An 18,282-nucleotide genomic window follows, 5' to 3' on the forward strand; every position below is an offset into this window, starting at 1 on the left:
CATGTTACACGTGGGCCACAAAGTGCGAAGCTGGATGAACACAGCAGGCCAAGCAGCGTCTCAGGAGCACAAAAACTGACGTTTCGGGCCGAGACCCTTCATCAGAGAGGGGGATGGGGAGAGGGAACTGGAATAAATAGGGAGAGAGGGGAAGGCGGACCGAAGATGGAGAGAAAAGAAAATAGGTGGAGAGGAGAGTGTAGGTGGGGAGGTAGGGAGGGGATAGGTCAGTCCAGGGAAGGCGGACAGGTCAAGGGGGCAAGATGAGGTAGTAGGTAGGAAATGGAGGTGCGGCTTGAGGTGGGAGGAAGGGATGGGTGAGAGGAAGAACAGGTTAGGGTGGCAGAGACAGGTTGGACTGGTTTTGGGATGCAGCGGGTGGAGGGGAAGAGCTGGGCTGGTTGTGTGGTGCAGTGGGGGTAGGGGACGAACTGGGCTGGTTTTGGGATGCGGTGGGGGAAGGGGAGATTTTGAAGCTTGTGAAGTCCACATTGATACCATTGGGCTGCAGGGTTCCCAAGCGGAATATGAGTTGCTGTTCCTGCAACCTTCGGGTGGCATCATTATGGCACTGCAGGAGGCCCATGATGGACATGTCGTCTGAGGAATGGGAAGGGGAGTTAAACTGGTTCGCGACTGGGAGGTGCAGTTGTTTATTGCGAATCGAGCGGAGGTGTTCTGCAAAGCGGTCCCAAGCCTCCGCTTGGTTTCCCCAATGTAGAGGAAGCCACACCGGGTACAATGGATACAGTATACCACATTGGCAGATGTGCAGGTGAACATCTGCTCAATATGGAAAGTCATGCCAGTCGCAAACCATTTTAACTCCCCCTCCCACCTCTCCACCTCCCTAACCTGTTCTTCCTCTCACCCATCCCTTCCTCCCACCTCAAGCCGCACTTCCCTCTCTGATGAAGGGTCTAGGCCCGAAACGTCAGCTTTTGTGCTCCTGAGATGCTGCTTGGCCTGCTGAGTTCATCCAGCTTCACACTTTGTTATCTTGGATTCTCCAGCATCTGCAATTCCCATTATCACTTACACGTGGGCAGTTCATTTTGACAAGAGCACAGAATACTGCAGTTCAGTGACTTTGCTTTTACCACGCTCCGAGAAGTTACCAGCTAATAAGCGACTAAAAGGATCAATTATAGTAACAAGGAGATAGTAAGAGCTGCAGATGCTGGAGTCAGAGATGACACAGAGCGGAGCTGGAGGAACACAACAGGTCAGGCACCATCAGAGGAGCAGGAAAGCTGACGTTTCGAATCAGGACCCTGCAACAGAAAATGTTCTGAATACGTGCTGACGTATTTTCCCCAAACTTTCAGTTATAGTGGGCTAAAACACTTATATTTACAACACATGCCCTGCTGTATATAATGATGTGTTAGACTTCCTTATATTTTGATAAACGTGTTTTTCAGGTAAGAATTCACGGCCTGGATTCTATGTAATATTTCAGATTGACAATATATAATTATTATAACCATAGATATTGATTTAAAGATATTGAGTACATAGATACCATTTTCAAGAAATAGGTACAATTTTATTAGGACCAGTGGAATGAGTTTGGCTTAAAGTTTAGGCAACACACCAGAACAGATAGACACATCAAAGTGTTCTTAGTTTTTAACAATTTATTGTATTAATCGCCGAGTCACACGCCAAATTAACCCCAGCGCGCCGAAACGTGCACGATATTTCCCGATGAGAAGGCGGAATGTACAGAATAATGGGTCGAACGAGAAGAACGCGGATGGAGCACACGGCAAAGATAAGGTCCAACTGTGTCATAATGTCTGAAGTTAGGATGCAGTGTCCTCCAGTATCCCACACTGGTAGCACATTCACACCATAGATATTTGCATTTGTGAGAAAGGGTTATAGAATGAGTTCCAGAGTGACTGGCATAAAGAGAACTGGGCTTCGAATGCACGTCAATTGACAATTACTTTTAATCCTGGATTCCCCCTAATTCTCGGTGAAAGTCATTAAATTACCATTCGTGTTTAACTTTGGGGTTTATATGTTGTTTATAAACCACCTGATGCTACATTAGGAGTCTCTATGTAAGTGACTTCTCAAGAGGTCTCTGGCTTTTTCTAGCGCGGTTTCAGCAGCGACCTCGAGGTGAGGGGCGACTCCAGTTCCTTCCCAGGACTCTCCGTCCGGGTTGGAGGATTTGACCGTAGGGATGCTCAGATACAGCTGGGTGTCATCCACATGGTAGGTTTGCGGAGGGTGGCAACCGCCGCTGGTCAGCTCGCCGACAACCAGAGCTCTCCCCAGCTTCTTCATCACGAAGACAAACTCCTCAGCTGCTCCCGAGGTGAAGTTGCTGGTGAGGAGGATTAACTCCCTTCTAGAGCCATATCGCTCACCTTAAACAGCAGGGGAAACAGTGACAAGGCAGCATGACAAATGCAAAGGCGGATAAGTGACTTGGTAACAAATAACATTCCCGTACCTGCTACGTGTGCAAGTGTCCACAGTTCGGAGGTGGTGTCAGTAGGTCTGTTGTAAACAGTATCGAGGAGAACAGGCCTTCCTTCGTCAAAAAAATAGGAACACAGGGCCGGGATGGCAGATGTAGGTCCTCCAATGTTGTACCTACTCGGTAGAAGATGTATTTGAATTAGCTAGTAGCAAGAAATTGGAATGTGTGTGTGTGTGTGTGTGTGTGTGTGTGTGAGTGTGAGTGTGAGTGAGTGTGTGTGTGTGTGTGATAGAGAAAGAGAGAGAAAGAGTGTGTGTGAGAGAGAGAGAGAGAGTGAGGGAGGGAGTGTGTGTGTGAGAGAGAGGGAGTGTGTGTGTGTGTGTGTGTGTGTGTGAGTGAGTGTGTGTGTGTGTGAGTGAGTGTGTGTGTGTGTGTGTGTGTGTGTGTGTGTGTGTGTGTGTGTGTTTGGGCCATTTCAACATTTCCAACACGGCGAGAGTGAAGGATTGAGCCTATATGCAACCGGGTACTGTGTTTCGGATTTTCACTCATTCTGCTTGAAATCAAGGCATTATGCATGAAATCTCTTTATACAAAGAAACTAGTGAAACATCCGAACGACGCATTTTGAACAAAAATTATGTCTTGTGATGTGCTGCATGATTCCTGTCAAAGTGGGCATATTGGAATTAAAACCGAAAAGCGCTGCATCTGTGGAATAGAGAAACAGGGGTTTCATCCGGACTGCAACTTGATCCTTCTTTCGAACTGAAAAACGGTGGAAATGTAATCGGTTTTACGTATTGAATAAGCGGAAGGAACAAATGGGGCAGAAGGGAAAGAGAGAGAGAGAGAGAGAGATTAGGGGTTAAAAGTATTATTGAACAGAAGACAAAGGGGTAGATAATGGTTGGAGAAATTAAACAAGGTGAAGGTCCAGAATAAAGGTCGAAACTTGCTGTGAATCTGAATAAAGACAGAAAAAGCTGGAGAGACTCAGCAGAATGTGAACTGTACATTGCAGTATGCACACTGTAATTCAGCGGGTCTGGCAGCATCTGGGGAGAGACAAACAAACTTTATGTTTGGAGTACCTTCAATATAGTGTATGTACCGTATAAGCGCATACAGTGTTAACGCTTTCTGTTTTTGTTCACAGTTCCAGCAGCCACAGTATTTTCCTTTTATTTGGTGGAATAATCTTTGGGCAGTTTATGAATCTGTGCTGACTGTCCTTTCCTTCAGTCATGTAGAGTTGCCTCTGCCCTTAAGGGACTGAGCACAATAGTCACACTGACTGCTCTGCCTCAATGTTTTGCCATTCAAGAAATTCTAACTGTGAAATAATTTTGCTCTTTTTTCTGTAAATTTGAAAAGTATTTTGCAGATCTGGTCCAATTAACATGGAAAAACACAAACGCTTTTTTTTCAAGGAAGAGAATTTTTACTTCTGTGCTGCATGTTTCAATAATATAGTTTCTCAAACTTACCAATAATCAACATGCTCAAAATACTCTTTAAAGATTTAATTTGCCCACATGCTTGTGGGCAAAGATGAAATTTGAAATTGAGTGTAATGCTAACACAGATACTTCTGAGATAACAAGGTGTAGAGCTGGATGAAAACAGCAGGCCAAGCAGCATCAGAGGAGCAGGAAAGTTGATATTTCGAGCCTAACCCTTCTGAAGAAGGCTTGGCCTGCTGTGTTCATCCACCTCTACACCTTGTTTTCTCAGATTCTCCAGCATCTGCAGTTCCTACTGTCACAGATACTCCTGCTTCAGTTCCCAGTTTAAAGAAGTGCATTCATTCACTTGATAGATTTGCCTTTTATCCTGTTCAACCACAATAGCAATTCATTTTGAAATTGCATCAACTGAAAAACAGCACTAATCTTCTAACCATGCGATATGACAGGGAAACTGTAATCATGAAGCATGCACTTGGCCTCACTTGGATGCAGTGAGTATTTTAAACATTGGTAATGACCAGAATGCATAAAAACATCTGCATTTTGCTCAGGTATCTCCTTGAGTGCAGTTACACCTGTAACAGAATATCATATGGTTACTATTTACATGTTGGGATGCAATTACCTATACTAGCTGGTCACTTCATTTACATAACATCTTAATTTTTGACTAATACTGCATCACCATTATCATTAATTCATAGCTTTCACAAAAATGGATGAAATTGTTGAATTTGATTCTCAAAACACTTTCAAGAAACTCAGAATTTGTTGCACAACAAAACAGATTTAGTTGTTTTGAGAAAATCAGTTTAATCAAAATTGAAAGCAGTTTCCATATATTACCTACAAAACAGAAATTGCCGGAGAAATTCAGCATCTGTGGAGAGAAAACAGTTTTAACACAAGTGAACTTTATTCATAAACAGAGTCCATTGATTGGACTTGAAATGTTAACACTTTCTCTCTCTACAGGTGCTGCCAGATCCTGTTGAGTTTCTCCAACAATTTCTGTCTTTTGTCTGTTCCACATGTCCACGACCCAAAGTGCTTTGTTTTAGTTTGGTCCCTAAATTGCTCTGAAAAATCTTGAAAATCCATGTAATAAAATTAAATTCAACATAATTAGAAACTGTGCAGATCACTGTTAAAGTTCAAAGCGTATGCAACATTCCATGGCATGAAACTGTATTAGTTCCAGTCCTGTTGTTTCATCAAGGGTATAACATGCTAATGTCTGTGAATGAAGCAGTTTCCAATGTGGGTATCAACCTGAAGCAGCCCATGTCCATATACTCTGAGATCTGGACAACATTTAGGCTTAGGTTGATAGTAACACTAGTGCAATATCCATACAAGCCAATGACCATCTCCAACAAGGAAGAATATAACTTTACTTGACATTAAATGGCATTACCATTACTGATTTTCCTATCATCAATATCCTGGAGGTTTGAAATATAACTGGACTAACCATAAATTGATGTGGCTATAATAACAGATCAGTGCTTGGAAATTCTGCAGTGAGTAATTCACCTCCTAGAACCCCATAAACTGTCAACCACCCACAAGGCACAAGTCACGAGCACAATGGAATACTTGCACCATCTTGTTGCCATTTTCCACTTTCTATACAAGTTATCTTTTAGGATCTCTGAATGGGATTGCCGTCTTCATACATAACAATGGATAACTTTGTATTTGGTGAACAATCTCTTTAGAAGTAGACAGCAATCAACCAAGTCTATACATACAAAAACACAAATTACTGGAGAAATTCAGCAGGTCTGGCCACACTTGTGAAGAGAAAGCAGAGTTAACATTTCGAGTTCAGTGATCCTTCTTCCGAACTACTTTATATTGCGCTATTACAGCTTGCAGAAGTGCTTTTCATTCAAACGGCCTGGGCCAGATTTCAACCCAAATAAAGGCAAAGTACTGTTGATGCTGGAAACACGAAGAATATTGGAGAGTGTGAGGCAGCATTTGTGAGAAGGAAATAAAATTAATGTTTAGCTGTGCTGGACTCAAAATACTATCTTTTTTTCTTCCTGCACAGATGCTATCTGACCTGATGAGTTTCTCAAGTATTCTCTGTGTATGTTTTAGATTTGAACTCCAGCGAGTAGAAATGGCGACTAATGTTTAATTCACAGGCTAAGTCTAACTCAGGACAGAGTAAGTTGCTTCGCTGACACCACATCCACAAACATTCACTCCCTCCACCACCAATACTCAGTTACAAGATGCGCTACAAAAATTCACCAAGGCTCCTTATGCAGCACCTTCCAGACTGATAACTAGTACCATGTAGAAGGACAATGGAAAAATGACATGTGAATACCATCTCTTGACCTTTATCTCTAAACCACACACCATCCAGACCTGGCATTATACAACCATTCGTTCACAATTAGGTCAGAATCCTGGAACACCCTCCTGAATGGGATCATTACTGTCCCTACACATAATACAGTACCGAGGTTCAAGAAGGAAACTCACCATCACCTTCTCAAGTACAATTGGAAATTGATAATAAATGGTGGCCCTGCCAGAGAGGCACACAACTCCTGAATAAATGAACAAAAATACTGTTTTGAAATATTTTGAATCTCCTTGTTCAGCCTATACAATAGACTGTATAAATCAATATTAATCACTGCTGATTCTGAAGATAATTGTCTGCAAAGATTTAGTAATTCCTGGTTTCCAGGGGAAAGGAAGTGAATTTCCCTTCTCCACTTTGGCAATTTCAAACTGCTATCAATTCAAGGGAATCGCTAGGTGACCAGATCCAGTGATGTCACCAAGCAGAGTAAGTACCCAACCAAACTGAAGTATTCTCACTTATAGCAAACAAGGAAGTTAAACACCAAATCTGTTCATGTTTAATTTACATTTTTTGCATAGCACTATGATTGGATTAAGATAGAAAGTAAAATATCAGAAGCACTTAAAAACAAATGAAAAAGGCATGTTTTTAGGATACAGGAATTTCATTTTTTTGCATATCTTTTCAGAGCCTGTGAGCGTACTTAATTATGAACTGCACACACTGATAAAAGATGCAATTACATTGCTTTGAGCAAAACATTACTTCTTAGGAACAAAGACAGAAATAGCTGGAGAAACTCAGCAAGTAGGTAGTAGGAGTGGAGAGAAAGCAGAGTTAATATTTCAAGGCCATAGCTTTTAAAGGGTTTTAAGAACAGATATAACAGCGTAAGAGTGGAGGTTATTATTAATTCTCTAATTTCTTAGAAATGTTTGGAGATGCCACATAAGCAAAATCCTGCAGGCCCTGGAGATCCAAAGCAAGTACAGAAAGTGCCGCAGAAACTCAGCAAATCTGGCAATATCAGTGGAGAAAGGAACATTGTAAACATTTTGTGTCCAATATAACTCTTCTTTGGAACTGAAATGATATAGAAAGTTATTGGGTTTTATACTATGGCAAAAGGTGAGGAACAGAAGGAAAGGTCAGGGAGGAGTTAGTGGATGAGGGAGATTACCTCAAATGCATCATAGAAAGGGATTGAAAATGATTGTAGACAAAAGACGATGCAGAGTAGGTTATTAGTGCAGAATATTGGCCACGTTGTTGATGGGTTCTAACCAGGCTGCTCAAATGGATGCTAAGAGACACAGATTATCATTATGCACAGAGTTCATTGACAATATGAGTCCAGCACCTCCCTGTCCCAGGCCCAACCATTTCCTCAGTATGTGCCTAGATATCAAATAACGGCCATCATACACATTCATTCTAACCTAAATTACTTGTTACATCAACACAGTTCTGCTGAAAAACAAGGTCATTAAACTAGGAGCGGTGGGTGACGGGAAGGAAATATTGCCATGATCGATACCCACAATGCACTCCCTTCAAGTTTGAGGTGATCGGGTAACCACTTTATGGAAGACCCCTGTTTGGTTTGCAAATGGGACCATAAGCTTTGAATTACTTGCCATCTCAATGCTCAACTTTACCCCCATGCTCGCATTCCTGTCCTAGATCTGCTGCAGTGCTCCAGTGAAGCTCATTGCAAGTTGAAGGAACAATGTCTTATTGTCCACTTGGGGCACTTTACAGCCTTTTGAACTTAACACTGAACTGAACAAATTCAGACCACAAACCCTGTCCTCCACCGCACCCCCTAGAACCTTCGGTTTTGTGGTTTTGATTTTAGCTGAACAGATCCATATTCTGAACAAAAACAAAGTTGCTGAAAACGCTCTGCAGGTCTTCCTCAGGATCACTGGACCTGAAACGTTAACTCTGTTTTTTCCTTCACAGATGCTGCCAAACCTGCTGAGCTTTACCAGCAAGTTTGTTGTTGTTCCTGATTTACAGCATCAGCAGTTCTTTTGGCTTTTATTTAGATATATATCCTGTTTTCAACAACTGTTGTGTAGCTATGCTTTGTCTCTTGTCTACAGCTTCGCTATTTGGTTTAGTGACATCTTTCACAGCTAATCTCCCGGGCTTTCTAGTCTTTCCTCCTGTTCCATTTACTGCTCCATGTATTTACCCACAGTGTAAAACTCATCACTTTTCCTCTTTACTTCAATTTTGAACAAGAGTCATATTGGACCGAAAAGATTAAATGTTTCTTTCTCTCTAAATGCTGCCAGAAGTGCTGAAGTCTTCCAGCACCCTCTGCTCTTGTCTCAACAGCATACTTCTGGAGGAGCACAGAATCAGTGACTGAAAACTGTGCATTCCTGCAGTTTATATCATGACAAACATTAAATGTGGGCCATCAATCGTATTTTTGTCATACTTTATTTTATGAGAACTCTTGGAAGCTGAATGTCAGAGCATCGTGAAACATCCCTGTCATTTATGAGTCCCATATCTGTCAGTCATAGTCAGTGTTTTCCTTTTGATGAAGGGAAGCCAGATTTGCTATTATGAGTGGCATGTTTGCCTGTGCGCTCAAGTAGCTGTAAAACTCAAAGATATAATTTGTCAGCAGTTTAGCAAAGTGGAAAAAATATTTGTGTTATACAATGAATGATGAAGGCAAGTTACAGATCAGCCACAAATTTGTGGCTTATGCCATTTATCATTTAAATATGAGCTAGGAACCTGTAAATGTGAACAGCATTTATCCAAGATAACAAAGTGTGAAGCTGGATGAACACAGCAGGCCAAGCAGCGTCTCAGGAGCACAAAAGCTGACGTTTCGGGACTAGGCCCTTCAAGGGATGCCTAACTTGAAGAAGCTACCCTCCTCCCTCCAGAGCTCTGATGAAGGGTCTTAGGCCCGAAACGTCAGCTTTTGTGCTCCTGAGATGCTGCTTGGCCTGCTGTGTTCATCCAGCTTCACACTTTGTTATCTTGGATTCTCCAGCATCTGCAGTTCCCATTATATCTGATCAGCATTTATCCAACTCCATTTAACCCCTTGGAAAAAATATGAAATACAGTGTATTGCTGAAAGAACATAAAGAATGGGAAGTACTGAATCAGCAACATTTCAAGTAATTGGTTTTCTTTCTTTATTAGGAGTTCTTTTACACTCTGGCTGTAAGATCAATCATATATGTATTTAAATTTCATAGAGAATTTGATTGCAGTGAACTTAAATAAACTTTGGATTTGGAGTCAGGTCTCACATTGACACTGAAATAAACTGAGATTCTCTCCAGTCACTGACATTGGTAAACTTCATGTCTTAACACTCAAGTTACAACACAAATGTTCATTTGAATGTGATGCACAAAACAGGCATATATAAACCCTAAATTTATACAGCAAACACACATCAAAATTGCAAAATTCAAATGCTGACTGGTCCCCAGTGTGTCCCCTAACAGTCCGTATCCTGGAATTAAAGGTGAATGTATAGTTTTCAATCTGCCCTCTGTGACTTCTGGACCAAAAGCAAAACACAAATGTTCAATTTTAATTCAGCTGTTTATGATCAAAAACACAAAGACAATGGTAAGTGGAAGAAATACGTTAGAAGAAACTCCAATAATATTGAAAACAAAAGTTGAAAAAAACTGCAGATGCTGAAAATCTGAAACTAAAACAGAAATTGCTGGAAAATCTCAAGCAGGTCTGGCAGCACTTGTGGCGAGAAATCAGAGTTAATGTTTTGTGTCCACTGGCCCTTCTTCAGAACATTGATGTTGATATGGTTCGTACCACACTGGAACAAGTTGATATATTTGTCTCTTTACAGCAAATAATAACTACTAGATGGCAGTTATAAGAAGGATAGGGTAATTTTGTGAAGATGAAGGGTGTGTTAATAACTAGAAAAGTCAAGCCTGTAACAATCTCATAAGATGCTGCATTCGATCTACTTCCCTCAATACTGCACAAACCTCAACACCAAGTAAAATAAAGTATCAACATTTCAAAGATCTCTAAACACATGTTAAAAACTCCATACACAAGCTGTAAAAGGAATGAAGATGTGCTGGAAATTACAGAGTTAATAAGAGCTCTTAAAAAGTAACATCCTAAAAAGTTATACTCTCCATCTTCGGTCCGCCTCCCCCTCTCTCCCTATTTGTTCCAGTTCCCTCCCCCCATCCCCCTCTCTGATGAAGGGTCTAGGCCCGAAACGTCAGCTTTTGTGCTCCTGAGATGCTGCTTGGCCTGCTGTGTTCATCCAGCCTCACATTTTATTATCCTAAAAAGTTATTTGGGTCCTTAGCTGAGAACTGAAAGGATGTCCTCTAGAGGGCAGTGTGGAGTACATCCAAGAGAGGGTTTGTTCTCGGTGTGGTTGTAACGCAGGGACAGTGGGTGTGTGAGGATGTGGCACAACAGATGACTGTAACAAACTGTGACAGCAGGTCTCCAGGCAGGAGCAGCTACAATCTCTGGAGGACTGTAGTGTGCATGCTTTTAATTAGTGCTGCTAGGGAATCCTGTATTTATCTGCGAAGTGGGTATGGGGTATCAAAAAATCATGGAATGATATGGCACAGAGGGATCTCATTCAGTCCATCTTGTCTGTGTCAGATCTTTGAAAGATCTCTCAAATTGGTTCCAGTTCTAATTCAACCTGGTTGGCTTGGGGTAAAGCCAAGTAGCAAGATGTCTTTGCAAGAGCAGAATATGGCAGCAAGAGATTTGATTGTATTCATTTTTTTGGACTAATACTTGGCAATTAATGTATTGTGTTGCAGCACGGATTTGAACAAGGGGTGACTCATTTATTTCAAGCTAAAATAAGGAGGAAGGTTATTATCATTGTCAAAACCTGAGAATGGGGTCATGGCTAACATTAGAAGACTATTAAAGTGCTTAGTTAACTCTAAGACAATGACCATGAGACAGTACCAGGCTGCAGAAAGCCTATAGTTTTGAACAATATTAACACCTCTCAGGCAGCCCAAGACAGTTAGATCAGACATAACACTGCGCCTCATTGCAGTTACCAACTGGCCAGTCACGCAGTGTACATTACCTAAGATCCACGATGAGTGCAGTAGTGTTTGCGATCTTATTCCAGACATGTTGCACCATAAGATCTGACACCCGGTTGATGTGCTCGAGATCACTAAACATGTCAAATCGGAGGTAGCCGACAGTGTTATCAAACACCTTTATTTGGAAAGAAAATTTGATGAGGTCCTCAAACATCTCAGGGGGAGGAATCTAGGAAAGAGCAGAATTATGCTTAATGTACACTAAATCCATTACTTCATTTTCACAGGGTGTTTTATTTCAGGACCTGATATTGCTAAAAGAAAGGGACTTGTGGTGCAATTAGAGTGTCTGTACCTGTAGATTAGAAAATCTGTGTTGAAATTCCACCTTCCTCAGAGGCTTGCTGAAACAGAAAAGTTGAACTTTGTTTTTTTTATGGGCCTCCTCTAGTACAGTGGAACACGAGGGTATCACTGGCTAGCTTAGCATTATTGCCCATCCCTAATTGTTCAGAGGGCAGCTACGAGTCAACCACATTGCTGTGGGTCTGAAGTCACATATAGGGCATACCAGGCAAGGATGATAGCTTCCCTCCCTGAAGGGCATGAGTGAACTCAATAGGCTTTTCCAGATAATGGATTCGTGGTCATCATTAGACTCTGAATTCCGGATTTTTTTAAAATTGAATTCAAATTACACCATCTGTCACAGCAGGATTTGAACCTGGGTCCCCCGAACATGACCTGCATCTCTGGATTAACAGTCCAGCAATAATACCCCTGGACCAGCACCTCCCCTTGTGTCTCTGATTTTTAGATCGGAGGGTTTGACTTCAAGACCCGCCTGGACGTGTGCCAAACACATCGACGATAATGTAAGGATAACCAAGAAATGTTGAGGTGAACTTACCGGAATTGGCACCACTCCGGGAATGTGATCCTTTCGGTTCTCTGGAATGTGAGCTACCCTGAGGTGTTTGTCGCCCGACAGCTGCTGAAGGTGCTCGGACAGTTTCTGAGCCAGCTCCAGCTCGGAGTTGATGCCGCTGTACTGGTCCAGGCTGAGGGTGTGGGCAAGGTGCTCAGCCACTGATGCCCCGCTTTCAGCCGAGGCGTAGTTGGCAGCCACCAGCTCCCCGGCTGTGCGGATGATCCAGGGGATTTTGGCACGGAGTTGGACAATGCCGAGGGCTACCTGTAGGGCTTCATTGGCTTGGACGGGGACATGGGGCTCAGCCCCAGAAACACTCCAAACCTGGCCAGAGACGCTGCTGAGCACCACCTGGTTGGGGATGGCCATGTAGAGGTCACTGTGTGTTATCCGGTAGGTGCCTATTGACAATGCTCCACCAATAGTTGGCTCCCCGACAACTGTCGCCCTCTTCAAATCCATCATGGCCCTGGTGAAAGTCTCTGCTGCTGAGCCTGTGATGTGGCTGGTTAAGATGTAGATGTCCTTCTCGGGGGAGTACCTTCGCCCCAAGACCTTGGGCATGGTCCATATCTGTGAGCTGGTCGAGGAGGGCCGGTCAAACACTGTGTAGAGGTGGCGCAGAGGCTGAGGGGCAAAGAAGTAAGAGCACAGAATGGGGATGGCAGTGGAGTAGCCACCGACATTGTACCTCATGTCAATGACCAGGCTCTCCGTGTCCACCAGCTTGTTCCATACTTGCTCCAGCAACTGGGGTCCGATGGCCCTGATGGTGTCGGCCCCCGCCATAAGGTCGAAGCGCAGGTAGCCCACGTTGCTGGGTAGCACCTCCACCTTGAACAGGGCACGGAGTATGCTGCCCAGCTCTTCGGGCGATGGGATACTCTCGGGAGCCTCTTCCGGTGGCTCGGGCACGGATGCACTGCAGAACACTTGGAGCCGGTGGTCAGCGGCTGCCTCCTTCAGGTCACTGGTCAACTGCGAGGCCAATGACTCGCTATCCACCACCGAGCGGTACCACCCTTCCAGCCGTTTGGCATGGAGCACTGAGCTGACTTGGGCTGCCACCTCAGGCATGGCATAGTGGGCTTTGAGCAGGTTGGCCGTCTCCTCGACCAGCTCAAAGAGCTTGGCGTGGAAGGTCATCACCTCTTTGGTCTTCTCAAGTGCCTCCTCTGCTAACACAATGGCATCGGGCACCACGCCACCACCCAACCAATACTCGCCATTGTTATCCAAGAAATTGAGGAATGGGATTGTGATAACTAGGTTGGTTTCTCCGATTGGGAAGGAGCTGGAGTGGCGTAGGGTCCCAGATGTGATCTCTCCAATTACAGTGGCCCGGTTGAGTGACTGCATCAAGTAGGCAAACTCTTCAGCAGCAGAGGCAGTCCGGTGGCTGGTCAGCACATAGACATCCTTCTCTGAGCTGTACAGGGTCCCATCTGGGGCCGGGAGGGTCGAGAACTCTTGGCTGGTATTGCTCAGCCGGTTATACACTGTGTAGAAGAGGACGGGTGGTGCTGGCTCTTGGAAGTGGGACAGCAGCAGCGAGATTGAGGCAGAAGGGCCACCTGAGTTGAAGCGAAGGTCGACAATCATAGCATCAGTGTCCCTCAGGGGTGCCCACACCTTAGCGCCCAGGTGAGGGCTGAGTGCAGGCATCAGGGCATCGCCAGGGAACTGGTCGAATCTCAGGTAACCAATATTGCCTTCCAGGACATCCAGCTGGAACAGGGAGTCCAGTAGGTGTAGCAGGGAGCTGGCATCGCCGGCTGGGTCCACTGAAGGGTTGGGCACCATGGATTGGGGTGGCACTAGGCTCACTCTGATGGTTAACCTGGGATCCTCGCAGATGGCCTGCAGCTCGCAGTTGAGCTTGGCTGCCAGGTCTTGCTCAGAAATCACTGCTGAGGGGGTCAGTTTGGAGATTTGGCGTAGCAGGGCAGGGACGTGATCCACAAAGGCGTAGTAATTGCCCAGTAGATTCGATACCCTGGCAATCACATTGGGCACTGCCTTCCTGATGGCTAGGATAGAGGTGGCTTTCTCTAGTGCCCTATCAGCGCTGACCAGCACCACTGGGAAAACTCCATTCACCTCCCAGCTTTGGCCAGTGATGGGACTGATGGACCTTGAGAGGGGGACAGTGATGAAGTAATCTGAGGTGCCAATTCGGAACTTCTGGACATTGAGTGAGCCGCCTGCGGTCCTTTCACCCACCAGAAGAGCCCGGTCCAAGTGCTTCAGAATGTAGGCCACATCCTCTGCCACCCCTTGGGTGTGGCTGCTGACCAGCACCAACAGGTCCTTGTCCTGGCGGTATCTCTCCCCCAGGACACTAGGCAGTGTCCAGAGCTCCTGGGTGGAATTGGACGGCCGGTCATAGACAGAGTCAATGTGGATTTGATCATTGGCTTGGCAGAAGTAGGAGATGAGAAAGGGGACCCCAGAGATTTTACCGCTTTCACTGTATCTCAGATCCAGGATGAGTGCATTGGTGGTCACAATATGGTCCCAAATCCTCTCCACCAAAATGGGGCCAAGCTCTTTGACCATCTCCTCCTCAATGATGTGGTCAATCCGCAAGTAGCCTACGTTGTTGTCCAAGATCTCAAATTTGACGGAGCTCTGCACCAGCTGGAGGTGCATCTCGCGGCTGAGGGGAGGGACAGGCGCTGGCTCCTGGACAGAGGTGCCGGGCTCGTAGGAGATTCGTAGCCGGGGATCATTCAAAGCCCCCTGCAGCCCGGCCGTCAGCACGGCAGCCAGGGTGTGTGGCTCACTCACATGTAGGATCTCCTCGCTCTGATTAGCCTGCCGGATGGCCTCCTTCATACCTGCCAAGTTTTCCGGGAAGCAGTAATTTTCCAGCAAGACTTCAGCCATATCTAACATCATAGTGGATTGGAGCATTTTAGCACTGGGCATGGAGCTCACAAGTATAAGCACCAAGCAAAGACTTGCAGTTCCATCCATGCTTCTGAATGAGATGCTTCTTTTGACAGAACCAAAACATAAACGCCCTCCTCTATCAGTAACAGAGACTCAAAGCTTCCTTCCTCACTCTGAAATGAAAGGCATACAGCCCAAGCAGTCTTAAATCCCAAGAGACAGGATTAGCCAGATTACACTTATTCAGTGGTGCTGATTGTTTAATCTCCTTAGGATGGTACACCTAAGCAAAGCGCCGTCTATAAATAATAAAACAAGTATCCAAAATGCAAGATAAAGCAAAGAACTGCGGGTGCTGAAGATCTGAAATAGAAATTGCTGGAAAAACTCAGCAAGTCTGGCAGCATCGATGGAGGGAGAGATAGAGTTAACCTTTCGGGTCCAGTGACCCCTTTTTAAGGATCCCGTTCTCTCTCCACAGATGCTGCCAGCCCGGCTGAGTTTCTTCAGCATTTTCTGTTCTTGTTTAAAATGTGAATCTATCCAACAGTGATGTGAGTACAGGATTTCTGAACATTTTCAGTTACATGCAGCTCAACGCAATAATCCTGTCCGAATTTGGAAGTATATAATGTTTACAATTTAGCAAAGATTCAGATGCTTGATCAAGTACTGAGCTGAAAATCAATCCTTAGCAGAACATTGAGTGACATTGTAACTGGCTGTAAGCAAAGTGATGGTTCCAAATGTATTTCAAATATGAATGTTATCGCTTATAGTTTTTTTTTTCATTCATCGACATTTTATTTGTCTGACTGCCTGTTGTTCTTCTGAAAAAATGTATGAAAATTGAAATTCTCTTGCCATGGATGTGGCCAGACCTGCTGAGTTTCTTCAGAATTTTCTGTTTTTGTATCAGATTTCCTGCTTTTGTATTTCTGTACAATCTGTGACTCACTAGATTTATGAGTTAAGGACTTATTTGTTTCACATGAGATTTTCTTCAACTTTATAGAATATCGATGCAAGTCTAGTGATCTAATTAAGGATCAATGCATAATTGTTCTGATACTAATTTCCTTGGGGCCTCAGTAAATGACAGTGTAAAATGTGAAAGTCTCCTGTGCAGTACTGTATTAACCTTGTGGCCTCTTCAACCTCTGTGCACTTTATACAAGCAGATTCCAAATGTTCCCCGACAGTATTAGGTAAATGAAATCTGATGTGACTCTAATCCTCAGCACAATAGGCGATTAACTTTTTAACACAGCCCAGCAACATACGGCTGTGCTCACCATCAGCCTCAGCCAATTGGAGGAGCTTGTTATACAGTGACACTGGTCTGCAGACTACTTATCCCTTTAGCCAGGGTCAGCGTCACCACAGAGAGACACATTGAGACCGAACAGGTATTTTCTAACCTGTTCAGAGATGTCTATTATGCACTTCTGGAGCATGTGGGACTTAAACCTGGGTCTCCCAGCTCAGAGGTGTTGATATTACCACTGCACTGCAAGAGTCCTCCCAATGAATGGACTGTATGAAGCTTTCAATCCGGAAAAATTTAGCTTAATCGAATATTGACGTGGAAGTCAATCCTTCGTGCAATGTCGAGTGGCACTCTAAGCAAAATGACGGTTCTAAACATATTTCAAAAGTTTTTCAAAGAAGATTGCATTGCTCATCGATTGCCAATTCTGATGTGCAACAGTGAAAAATCGCAGCAACGTCTTCAGAAGATAGACACAGGATACGATCAAGAGACCCTTTGTTGTCCAGTACTTCTCCAGAGCAGAGATACTATGCCATGTTCTTTGCCGCACTCAACATATTATTGATGATGACCATCCCTACGGCTCCACTTCCTGCCTACAAACAACCGCCAAACCTTAAACAGACCGTCACTTGTAGGAAACTACCCAACCTTTAGGAGAACGCCACACAACCCTGTTATGGCAACCTCGGCAAGACATGCCAGATCATCGACATGGAGACTATCATCATACATGGAAACACCACCCACCATGTGCACAGCAGATAATCATGTGACTCAGCCAATGTTGTCTATCTCTTAAGGATGCCCTGAGCCATAGTATTTTGGTAAGACCATGCAGATGCTATGACAATAGATGAATGGACACTGCATGACAATTGCCAGACTGTTCCGTCCCAGTCATGGATGACTTCAGTGGTCAGGGACATTCAGTCTCTGATCTTCGCAGAAGCTTCCTCTGAGGTGGCCTTCGAGGTACACAATAACACAGAATCACCAAGCAGAAACTGATAGTCAAGCTCCATACCCGCAAAAACACAAAGAACTGCAGATGCTGTAAATCAGGAACAAAAACATAATTCTGAGGAAGGATCCCTGGACCTGAAATGTTAACTCTGTTTTTTCCTTCACAGATGCTGCCAGACCTGCTGAGCTTTATCAGCAACTTTGTTTTTGTTCTATACCCATTCAACAGTGATCTTGGGTTTATGTCACACTATATGTGACCCCACTACTAATGTTCTGGATCTGTAGCATCTTCCTTACGGTCCTGTTTTGTCACTATCACCTGAGTAAATTGTTATGATCTCTCTACCTTAATTAATTTGTACAGTTTTGGATTATTTATTACTTTGGTTAGACCCTCAAAATGTTATTACAGAGATTTGGTTTGTCTCCAGCATCATTTCATTTTCAATTTTTTATAATTATCTCTCTGCCTCATTTAATAGGCAATTTTTAAAATTGAATTCAAATTCCACCATCTGCCAAGATGGAATTTGTACCTAGGTCCCCTGGACTTTACCTGGGTTCTGGATTAACAGCCCAGTGATAATAATTGGATTATAGGTCATCCCTTTGCTTGTTATTCAACAGTTGACACTTTACTCATACCGTCTAATACTTCAGATCACCCACAGGTTCTTATTCTTTGGCACTCCACTCACACCATTTTTGTAGTCTTTTGATCTCTCTGCCCTGGTCTCTCTGCCTATAAATTCAGTGTCTGCTCACTTCTCTCTCACTTCACCTGACAAAAGGGCTACCCACCAAAAGCTTGTGATTTCAAATAAACCTGTTAGACTATAACCTGGTGTCATGTGACCTCTGGCATTGCTTATTGTTTTACTTCTCTTTATTGATGACACGAGTCAAC

At 43.9% G+C, this 18,282-nt stretch overlaps 1 protein-coding gene across 1 annotated transcript; it reads right to left on the reverse strand.

The window, feature by feature from the left end:
• Positions 1 to 1,566: 1,566 nt before the first annotated feature.
• rbp3 (retinol binding protein 3) lies at positions 1,567 to 15,299 on the reverse strand. The gene is made up of 4 exons (XM_048563235.2): positions 12,218 to 15,299; positions 11,346 to 11,536; positions 2,471 to 2,613; positions 1,567 to 2,384 (listed from the first exon to the last, which is right to left on the reverse strand). Exons 1-4 carry the CDS (start codon positions 15,215 to 15,217, stop codon positions 2,059 to 2,061), a joined length of 3,660 nt encoding a protein of 1,219 aa, XP_048419192.2. The 5' UTR covers positions 15,218 to 15,299; the 3' UTR covers positions 1,567 to 2,058.
• Between the last annotated feature and the right edge of the window lie 2,983 nt (positions 15,300 to 18,282).

The sequence above is a fragment of the Stegostoma tigrinum genome, chromosome 37 (genome assembly GCF_030684315.1).
Source record: "Stegostoma tigrinum isolate sSteTig4 chromosome 37, sSteTig4.hap1, whole genome shotgun sequence".
In the NCBI taxonomy this organism is placed as follows: Eukaryota; Metazoa; Chordata; class Chondrichthyes; order Orectolobiformes; family Stegostomatidae; genus Stegostoma; species Stegostoma tigrinum.

Coding starts and splice junctions, on each gene's coding strand:
- rbp3 (XM_048563235.2), bottom strand. CDS start 15,217: ATGGATGGAACTGCAAGTCTTTGCTTGGTGCTTATACTTGTGAGCTCC. Junction 11,537..12,217: donor CCGGAGTGGTGCCAATTCCG/GTAAGTTCACCT, acceptor GCTCTTTCCTAG/ATTCCTCCCCCTGAGATGTT. Junction 2,385..2,470: donor GACACTTGCACACGTAGCAG/GTACGGGAATGT, acceptor CTGCTGTTTAAG/GTGAGCGATATGGCTCTAGA.